Below are 11,734 nucleotides of genomic sequence, written 5' to 3' on the forward strand. Positions count from 1 at the left end.
TAGTATGGGCTTGTACGAGATTCGTACGACTTTGAAGTGATGAATAGTATTGAACCATACGAGATAAATTTGAATTTTCTTATACGAGAAGTAGGGCTATACAACATAAATAGGCATGTTCAAAACGGTTTGGGACTAGTAACCGGAACCGGTTCCTAACCGGTTCCTATATTCAAAACCCCCTTTTAAACCGGTTCCAGGCTCGAACCGGTTAGGGAACCGAACCGGTTCTCCCACCCTCGGACCCCTAACCTATCTAACCGGTTCTTACCGGTTCCTAACCCGGTTCCTGTACCGTAACCGGTTCCAACCGGTTACAGTGTAAAAAAAAATTTTTTTTTTCGTTTTTCGTTTGCGATTTGGATTCTAAACTACGATTCGTATTTGTATAACATGAAAAATAAAAAAAAACAATTAACATAAAAATAAACAATTAACTGATGAAGAAAAGACAACTACTGAAGATATTTGCCACTGAAGACAACTACTGAAGGTTGCCACTGAAGACAACTACTGAAGGTTGCCACTGATGACAAGTTGACAACTACTGAAGGTTGCCACTGATGATAACTACTGAAGGTTGCCACTGATGACAACTACTGAAGGTTGCCACTGATCACAACTACTGAAGACTGCCACTGATGAGGAATACTCATCAGTGGGAAAGCTGCCACTGATGAGGAATACTCATCAGTGGGAACAGTCATCAGTTGAATCAGTGGGAAAGCTACCACTGATGACAACTACTGAAGGTTGCCACTGATGAGGAATCCTCATCAGTGGGAACATTCATCATTTGCAGAGTTTGTTGTCACTGATGCAAAATATGAATCAGTGACACATCAGTTGCAGAGTTTCATCAGTTGGAACATCATCAGTTAAATATGTAACCATTATACAATGTAAACTTGTTCATTGGATTTGCAATACAAGTGCATTTAGTTTTTTTTTTTTCGTTTTTCGTTTGCGATTTGGATTCTAAACTACGATTCGTATTTGTATAGCATGAAAAATAAACAAAACAATTAACATAAAATTCATTTTATTTACTTTAAGAAGTTCAAAAAAAAAGGTTACATGTTTTAAAATCTTCAAAAACAAACTAACAAAACATTAAACTTATAAATATAAAGTTGTGACATATTATTTCTAGAAAAGCCTTCTTGTTCGTCGTAATTATTGAGCGGCGACTTCTTCCTCGGAATTACTTGTAGAAATGCCTTCTTGTTCGTCGTGCACTCGAACATCAAGTGGTGTTTCATCTTCGAGAGTGGTTACGTGTTGAATACGATCGATTGAGTCCAAGTGATCCTTTAAGCAAATGCACATCTCCACCGACTCCGAATTTAGTCTTGTTCTTCTCACCGATATTACCCTGCCACTAAGAGAAAAAGCGGATTCCGAAGCTACCGTAGAAGCTTGGACGGTTAGTAAATCACGGGCCATGGTGGCAAGAATCGGAAACTCGGTTTCCTTTACCTTCCACCAAGCCAAAACATCAAAAGTGCCATATTCCTCTTCGGATAAACCGGTAGAGTAATACACCAACGGTCAAAAAACGGCCAAAAACATCAAAAGTGCCATACACCAAATACAGTGGGGTGCTTGGGGGAGCCAAAAAACGGCTATTTTTGACCCCAACTGTCAAAAAACGGCCAAAAAAACGCTTTCCAACGGCTATATTCGATCCAACGGCTAGAACCGGTTAGGAACCGGTTCCGGATGGTTCGGTTCCAGAACCGGTTCCGGTTCGGTTCCGGTTCCTACCCGCCCCCACTCAGAAATGCAAGAACCGGTCACGGATCATCGGGTTGAATCAGATAGGTTCCGATTCCTACAAAAAACGGGTAGGAACCGGTTCGGGTCCGGTTCGGGTCCACCGGTTCGGTTCCAGAAACCGGTTTCGTTGAACATCTCTAAACATAAATTTACAAACTAATCAATCGCCATTATAAAAATCCACTTATGCAATAATTTTTTGTATAAAATAAAATAAAAATTCAGCTTTTTCCCATGGCTAACCGAGAGCAATTATTTCCCACTTCCCAAACAGGTTCCATAATTGAATAAAGGGCGTCTCAGAATCTGAAGTGGGCGTCAAATAATACGACGTCTATACGAGGGTCGTATGACTATAGTAGTATAAAACTTTTAAGTCGTAAAGAGTCATACGACTCGTATACGAGCCAGCTATACACGTGTTCTGAAAAGCCGGTGCGATATCTGTATATGAATACCTATGTTTATAAAGTGAAGAAACGTATTATCCGCTGATACTGAAATTTCATAGACTTTTCTCCAAAAAAAGTTGTAAATTGTTGCTATTCAAAAACGAACAAGTCGTCTTTTATCATATAGTAGATCATATTGTTTGGCAATTGGCAGTAACATTCACTAAATAGTAGTGTTTCCTTAATTGACTTTATTGCACCTTTTTTTTTTCGATTTAAGAAATTTAAACAAATAAAATAGAGACACAAGATACTTATCCTAATTCGTCATTAAACAATTATGTCAAAAGTTTTGATCCTTTGTAAGCCTTATAGGTCTAAAGATGCTTCTTTCCACTAACTAAAATACACATACGGAAACAAAAGAGTGATTCGTACACCAAATGGCTTTGTATATACCCTTCACCAATCAAACGCGTTTTTTTCAACCACCTCGAAAAGATTAAAACTATCGGATCAAAACAAAAATTAATAAACACTCCCAGAAATCATTATCATAATCCAAGCAGAACGTACAACATAGAGCTGCGTTAATCATCATTGTTGATAAGCACCACTCATCAAACATGTGGTAGTAGCAGCAGTAGTAGCAGTAATAATAATAATAATAACAATAATAACACCTCACAACAAATGGTCACAAAACTTCGGTCAAAACTCAAGTGAGAATCAATGAGAAAAGCCTTAGACAACATTTGCTTATAAATCACACTACAAATCTATGAAAATCTATCAAAATATTAGGATAACAGCCCTAAAGTTTATGTTACAAGTTCGATTATGCCCAAATGAATAACCTACCGTGAAACACTCTTACCTAACTCCCAGGACCTGTCATAACAAAAAGCATAGTAAAGCTTTCATGTCACGTAACAAGTGAATTGATATTATATATGCATATATAAATCATGGAATTAAACTGAACCTGTTGTTTTGTTCTTCCACATCCAATCCTGAGGTCCCTGCATCCCCTGTAATGAAAGACAATAAATAACAAGAAAACCGAATAAAAGTTGTAACCAAACAACATTAAAGAATCTGTGTCGTTTATCACCGGATGGAATCGAGCAGAATCATTCATAGAACCGCCAGCCACGGACATTTGTGCATAGCCGTAGCCCTGCATATTCTGATGGCCTGCAACACTGGTAGTAGCCTGATACTGGAACAAGAAACAGATGATCGGTGTGGGACCCAACGTATGATGGTGGTTATTACCCAGCTGTTTGACAATGTCGCAAGTCTGGTCCCCAAATTTAAAAAATTGCAAACTTAGAAAATTGCAAACTTAGTTTAAACACTTGTGAGAGGGTTGTACATTAAGTCCTCTCCTTAATTTTTGAACTAAGTTTGCAGTTTTTAAAATTTGGGGACCAAACTTATGATTTGGTCATACCATAGAGACCATTTGCGCAACTTTTTTAATAAAAATGTACCGATTGATTGTTGGACTGCAATTGTTGAGGGTGTCGCCCTTGTGTTTGCATCTGTGTTTGAAGGTGGCTTTGAGGCTGGAGTAGAGGAATCTGAGTTTGCTGACCTGGCAGATTTTGAATAGTGGCTTGACTATGTGGTTGCTGAATTGAAGCAACTTGTTGCTTTTGTTGCGGTTGTTGTTCCTGAGGCTTCTGCTGTAGTTCAAACAAAGCCAACTCCTCTGGTTTCTCCCACTATGAACCAAACCGAACAATATATTTACCACAACAAAAAATTGAAAAACTGAAATTGAAAGAAAGTAATAATATTTAATATTTACTTTGCTTTCGCCAGTTGTGATGTTGTAATAGTACTTGTATCCATCAGGAGACGTATGCTCGGTCCAATTACATTTCACAGGACCGCCAGCTGGTGGCATCGCCGGAGCAACAGAAGCAGCCGGAACCGAATCCGTCACAGGTTTTACATTTGGATTACTACCAGTCCATGTGGACTGCAATCTAGCTCCTTGAAGATTCTGCTGAGGTGTCAAACCGAGATTCGCCGGTTGCATAAGCTGCATCTGCTGTTGAAGCTGAGAAAATGCCTGCTGAGATGATTTATAACTCGCTTGTAAAGTGTGTTTCTGTTGAGACAGCATTTGAGCCAAAGGTGAAGCTGATTGGTGCATCATCTGCTGCTGCTGCTGCTGTGAACCTGGCACCTGATACTGGTTCATCGTTATATACATGTTGTTAGAAAGAGCTGGTGGTGTTGTTGACGAGGCTACACCTTGGCCCTGAACCTGAGGCTGTGCTTGGGCCTGGGCCTGGGCCTGGGCCAACATTCCATTAAAACCAGCCATGGGCTGAGACAGGAACACTTGACTAAACGAGGTTTGACCCCCAGAACTCGGTAGTTGGCCAGGACCCGACGGTCTTACATTACTAGAAACCGGGGCCTGTGACTGCATAGCTGAAGAAAATTGTTGTGGTGACTGGTTTGACTTATTTAACGGAGATATGTTTTGGCCACCGGATGATAGTTGTGGTAAAGAAGGATTAAAGCTCTGTAAATATTATCAAGCGTTTTAAAAAATATGACAATTATCATAAAATGTGGTTTACTGAAAAATGAGCTTACAGGAGCTGAAGACTGCTGATTCATGGGATGCCATGTGCTTTGAGTAATAGGAACCTGCATTGCGTCGCCAAATTGTGGAGGTCTGAAATACATTTGTCAACATAATAAATGTTTAATAATAAATCAATTAAATAAAAAAAAGAGAAATTATATAAACATAAAAAAAGGTACCTCATCCCGGGTGAGGGTAGGCGAGAGCCATAACCAGGACCACCTAATGCAGGACTTCCTCTGTCATAAAATAAGAAAAACAAAAAACAAAACAATAGATTTAATTAGCATCGTTAAATCGTTACAATCGTTAAATCGTTAGTTCGTTACAAATATTATTTCAAAAGCAATGTATAAAACCTTGGTTCTCCTGGTCTAGGACGCTTAGGGTCAGCGAATCGAACAATTAATGGCTGTTCACAACCCTAAAAACGGTAAAACTGATTAATTACAAAATATACAAACTGGTAGCAGTAGAATATAAGAATAATATTTTTGCTTACTCTCATCGTGAATATTCCATTAAGAGCATTTATAGCTGCCATTGCCACTTCTCTATTTGAATACTTAACGAAACCACATCCTGCAAAAAATATTAATCAAATTAAATATGAACAAAATTGAACATATAAAAAAGTAATAAATAACATGCAGTCTAGTAAAACAACACCAAAATATTAAAGAAATGAGAACATACCTCGACTTTGCTTCATTTCGTCTCGCATTAGATAGACATCCTCAACTCGACCATAAGGCGAGAAAATCTGATAAAACATCTCTTTACATTATTCTCAAACATATATATACATGCATAACTACATACATATATATACATATATATAGGGTTTGGATCTCTTCGGAACTATAAAATAATTGAGAACTTCTAGAACCCCTAACAACCAATCATTTTATTAATTGATTTTGTATACTTGCTGTTATTCAAGGGTAGTATTGTCACTTACTATACGTAAATTTGTGATTATATGTATGTAATCACAAGTTTAAACAAATGTAATAACCAAACTACAAATTATAGATGTGTAATAACCAATTTACGCATATGTGATCATAAAACTAGTACAATACATGACAAAACTACCCTCAAATGATATTAAATAAACAAAAAAAGTAAATAAATAAAATGATTGGTTGTTAAATGTTTCTAAACTATTTGGAAGTTCAGACATGATCTTGATCCTATATACATATTACATATGCATATATAGACATATATAAGGCAGAACATATAATAAAAAGATAGAAGCACGAATTAATATGTTATTGGACTTACCTCTTCAACTTCTTTTTCAGTTGCCTGTCTATTTAATGACCCGACAAACAACTTGTACTCCACTGCACCTAACACAGAAGAAAATTATATCAGAAAGATTTCCTATCAAGATATCAATAAGAGTGTCAATCATCATAAGTAGAGTATAAAACAGCAACATGAAACACGTATGGTTACAAATAAATTACCTAAGCGTTCCCGTTCCCCATCAGCATACCTAACCTGGATAGGGCCCATTCCCTGTGAAAAATAAAGAGTGTTGTCTCTTGCGCGTGAACAAATATTATCAAATTCTAATATCAAATTGCATAAAAGTGAAAAGATAAAACCGACCCCTGGCAATGTGTATTGGTTATGTAAAGCACGTATTGCCCTGTCAGCTTCTTCTGATGTGGCGTATTTAATAAAACAACATCCTGCAGAAGCGAACACCGTGGTTCCTGGTATATTAACAACCCAACTTGATGACCAGATGCGAATATGTTCAAGATGCAAATATTCATAAGTAAATAACTCAACATTCATCAGAATAAAACAAGATTTACACAACTGACCATTCAACAGTGGTCAAATTTATTCAAACCTTAAGCACAATAAGCATTTGTGAAATAAACAAGGAAATAACTGATTACAGTTTGATATTTCAAACTATAATAACGAGCACAAGCAATTGTAAGCAATCTATTTGAACATTACAACTATGGGCTCACAATAAAAGGCATTTCACAAAAGATTGAGTTCAACCAATCAATACAACACCTAATATTTGTTCACTCATAAGTCACAACCACAATATGTGAAAAGCAACAACAGTTGGTACAAATGGGACCAGATGTATATAGATCAATCAAAACTTGTGCATACACCAACACAAGAAATTCATTGATAAACAAAATCTCATTCCACAACCATTAGAGTTCAACCAAATCGCAGACAGAACCAATCACACATTCTAAAACTAATTTACACCCGACACATGTACAGATGATCAACACTGGAATCAGGTGGTGAAATAATGAAATGCAAAAGGTGCTTTCAGTTACACCTGATGCACATTGTTTAACGAGCCAATCAATTCCACCACCACCACTGGTGTGACATGATATAGAAACGCTGAGATCAGCATATAAGTTAACCACATCTATGATCTATGACTAATGATGCTGGTAGAACATCACATCCCATCACCAATTAAAACATATCTAACAGTCACATCCCACCACTACTGAAAAATAATATAATAATAATAATAACAATAATAAATAAAAAATATCACATCCCACCACTATTAAAAAAATCGCATCCCACCGCTATTGAAGAAGCATCGCATATTATCCAACCCACAACTTAAATACAAAAATGGATAGGAATCCCAAAGAATATCATTGGCAGTTGGCACTGGCAATGACATTTGCGCAGCTTTCAAATTTTACTAATAAAGTCTATAAAATACGCGTAGCGATGTGATTCAATAATAAACAACTAGCTGCTACGATAAAAACTACACCCATAAAATAAGATTATAGCACGAGCTACTTACAACCAACAGTCCCAAAATTCATTCATGCGCATGCTCCATCATCAGTGACCAATAATACAAATTAAACGAATTATCAAGCATGGCTATAGATCATAAGTATACAACTAAATTCTCCATAAAACCTGAATTATGACCATACACAAACTCGCAAGGCAACCAAACTAAAAGGAAATTACCAAATTACTGCAACACTAAAAGGTCCATCACTTGAAATAAAATTTAAAACAAACAATGAAAATACAATCCAAAACACCTAAGCAAGCCATTCAACTCAAATGTAAAGGAGCATAAATAAAAGGCAACCAAAGTTTTTATAAAGATGTAATCTAGTGCTAACGAAATTTTAAGAAACCTGAACAAGAAAAAACTTGTTTCTCAATATTCTAAATTCACAAAACTCTTGAGAGAAATGAACCAACACATTAAAAAAATAAATATAGTGACCATCGAGACAACTACTTATATAAACTACCTACAAACCCTGAATCTTCAAATTACGTCAAAAGACAAAAGACAAACACCACACTATACCAACCACGTCATTCCAACCACAGACTAGATGCCAATAGCAACTACATCATTTCAATCACAAACTAGATGTCGATAGCAACCATCTTCATAACCATCACAATTCCAACATCACAACTAATTGTTACTAACAGACGTTAATAGATCAAATTTCCAGGGTCTTAACACAAAAAAGCCAACAGAACTCCCCCAACATTACAGCATTGCTGCCACCAACACACTACAAATAACCTACTTATACACTAGAAACCTAGCTTCTATCAGGACATGGATGCTGCCCTCAAATCAGCATCTACCAACATCATCCATGAACAAACAGCTATAATTACCAACTTTTAATGATCTAATTATATGACTTTATCTTCTTCTTCTTCTTAGATACGATCTTGCATACCATAATAAGAGGCCTGAAAATTGCTTAAACAACTTTCTGGGAAGAAACATAAATTTACATTTGCTTCCCACGTCCCCTCAAAAGACCTGAAAAGTGATACTCACACATATAAAATTAAAAAAATCCATGTACTTGCACATACCTTGTTGCTGCCCTGTTCTCTTGTCTTTAATCAAAGCAACCTCAATCACATTCCCATGCTCTTCAAAAGGAGGCCGAATCTTATATCATACATAAAATGTATCATCAATACATATACCAGAGAAACCATGTGTCATTGTGAAAGTTTATATGCAGTTGATATAGCCGATATATCACCAATATATTGATCATCGGTCCCTTGGTAAAATATTGGTCTCGATATTATTGGCGATATTGACCGATATATCACCAACTTTTCCAATATCAATTTTTTAAGTCTTAATTGTCAATTTTTAGTGTTTAATGTTAGTGTTTTAAATCCTACTCACTTCCTACTTGCTACAATTTCTAGTATTTTTGCAAGTTTCAACAGGTTAATTTGTTAATGGTTAGTCTTAAGATATCAAAATTATCAATATCCCACCGATAACTCAAATATTGGTCCTTGACCAATATCCGATACTATTCGGCATTAACTGCATATAGTTTAAAACTTTACATGTCCAAAACTTACATCATCTTCAGTGGCTGTCTTTGGAACAGAACCAACAAAAAGCTTCGCAACAGCACCTCCATCAGATTGCTTTTTGTTAAAATTACCACCATCGCCATGTCTTTTATCATAACCATCTCCATCAAAGTTCCTTTTCTCGAACCCGCCTCCACCGTATCGATCTATAAACAATAACATAACACAAACCACAATAAAATGAACATACTAATAACCATATCAACAATGCAACATTAAATTTAAACAATTTACTTCATAACTAATATGAATATACCTGGAAAATCATACGGACGCTTCTGGCCGGACAACGGCACCTCATAGTCCGGATTAAACCTCGGTCCAGACAACGGAACCTCAAACTCCGACGAAGGATTATTATTATTATAACTCCTCGCACCACGCATACCTGCCGGCCGGAAACCACCGTCTCCGTCCACCGGGCGGAAACCTCCGCCGCTGTTAACAGAATACCGCGGCGGACTGTTGTCGAACGTGCGGCGGTTGCCGGAGAAGCCGCCGCGGTGGCGATTGATCGGAGAATCGTCGGAAGAACGTGACGGTGGTGGACCTCTAGGGTGCCTGTACGGTTGAGAATCGTTAGGGTTGTTGCTGTATCGATCTCCGCCTCTGTATCTGTCCATGATTGATTGAATGAATTTGGTTGGATTGGAGATTGAAACCCTAACCCTAGGAATTGGGAATTTGAGGGTTTGTGATTTGGGGACTTAATTAACTTATTATTATAGTTGAGCTGTGGCGACCGTGGTTACGTTGTCACAATGTGTTTCTGACTTTTCTGTTATTGTGTTTGTGTCCTTTTACTTTTCCTGATTTGTTTTATGGTAACATAAGTTTGTTTTTGTGCGGTTTTGCTCCCTCGTGGTTAGGTTATTGTTTTGTCGATTGGTAAGGTTGCGGGGTGTGGTTAAGATGAGAACGGAAATGATGTCCTATCTAGACAAAATGATGGAGCATGGTATCATGGAACACCCCCCCCCCTCATCCTTTTATCATGCATGGCGTGATATGCATGATCACCATCACGCACATCACGGAGAATGGTAGGTTTGTTTTGGACCGTTGTACAACAACATTTTTTTTTATAGTTCGTCTTTGTAATAACTGAAAATTTTTTCATGATTTAAAATATCCCATTGTCACATGGTTTTATATTCCGTTTCAATGTTTGATTCAATATCGCCTTTACAATATTTTTTTTGGATTACTAATTTATGTATACGAATTTGTGTTGGTTCCGTTGATACTAACAAAATTTGCGTTAATTCGTAGCTGTAACCTGCCGTTTTTTTTTGTTCTATATATGATATAATTTGTTGTATTTTGACATTGACGGATTTATTTCTTTTGTTTAGTTTCTATAAATAAAAATAATAGTTTTTATTTTCTTTATTTTACTTTTTTTTCAACTAATTAAAAATATTTAACAAACAATATTTTTAAACACTAAACTTGGACAAATGTCGGATTTACATGTTTTATTTGTCAGTTAAACGATTTTATTAAACTTTGCTTTCATATTTTTTATAATGTCTTTAAAATGGCTGAAACTTTCATGATATAAAAATATCTCATCATCGCACGGTTTTATATACGCGTCTCAAAAAACCTCGTCTTAATTTTTTATTTTTTTATTTTTGCCCTACTAATTTATGTTTACGAATTTGGCACCATTGATACTAACCGAATTTGTGTTGGTTCGCAGATGTAACGTGTCTGTTTTTTTGGTTCTACATATGATAATTTGTTGTATTTTGGCATTGACGGGTTTATTTCTTTTATTTAGTTTCAATGTCGTAACTTGATATTGATTGACTTCGCGTCGACTTACAACAGGTTTTAACTTTTTTACTTATCTTTTTTTGTTTGATTTAACGGTCCCGTCGCAAAGCGTGGGGGTTCTAAATCCTAGTTAAAACTATGAAGGCATAGCAATCATTAAAAGGAAGATACAGGGAAAACTTAGATTTAAATTTCCATTATTAATACTTGAGCGTTGAGACCTTAAGTCCTTAAATAAATTTTAGTTTCGGTGGCACCAAGTGATGATGGAAGACTAGGCAAGTTGGTGGCATTCTCTAGTTGGATCCTTGAAATGAACAATATCTATCTCCCCGTAATAGCGTGCCTTCGGGCGAGTTTTCACTGGTGTTAGCCTTAGGTGAGGGTTTTCCCTAGATCGAAAGACGAGTGCATCTCAATGTGATGAATTTAACTAGTAGCCCATTTGAAGAATTCGTTGGCTATTCGAATATATATATATACACATATATATAGGGCTGATTTCTTTTGAGAACCACTTTGAGTTTTAAGTACTCGAAAGAACTGAATATAACAAATTTTTTTTTTAAATATGTGTAATATACGTAGGCTATATGTACGTAGAAAAATTACTACATTTTTTACGCACCAAATCGACTTTTTACATAGATGTAACAGACGTTTAAATTAATGTAATTACTGTACATCTTTATTCTCTCTTCTACTTAATTTTTTAATTAGATTTAATCTCAACTACATAATCTAGCTT

The 11,734-nt window shown here is 36.3% G+C and overlaps 1 protein-coding gene across 1 annotated transcript; it reads right to left on the reverse strand.

Annotated features, from left to right (window-relative positions):
• Positions 1–2,914: 2,914 nt before the first annotated feature.
• LOC143541363 (flowering time control protein FCA-like) lies at positions 2,915–9,835 on the reverse strand. The gene is made up of 17 exons (XM_077034204.1): positions 9,461–9,835; positions 9,190–9,350; positions 8,677–8,755; positions 6,406–6,512; positions 6,261–6,312; positions 6,073–6,140; positions 5,479–5,545; positions 5,285–5,364; positions 5,142–5,206; positions 4,962–5,021; positions 4,791–4,872; positions 3,988–4,716; positions 3,684–3,901; positions 3,450–3,474; positions 3,286–3,387; positions 3,157–3,202; positions 2,915–3,062 (listed from the first exon to the last, which is right to left on the reverse strand). Exons 1-17 carry the CDS (start codon positions 9,825–9,827, stop codon positions 3,049–3,051), a joined length of 2,322 nt encoding a protein of 773 aa, XP_076890319.1. The 5' UTR covers positions 9,828–9,835; the 3' UTR covers positions 2,915–3,048.
• Between the last annotated feature and the right edge of the window lie 1,899 nt (positions 9,836–11,734).

Source organism: Bidens hawaiensis, unplaced genomic scaffold (assembly GCF_021521415.1).
Source record: "Bidens hawaiensis isolate Kalapana, Puna unplaced genomic scaffold, B.hawaiensis_p1.1 tig00012555_1, whole genome shotgun sequence".
Lineage (NCBI taxonomy): Eukaryota > Viridiplantae > Streptophyta > Magnoliopsida > Asterales > Asteraceae > Bidens > Bidens hawaiensis.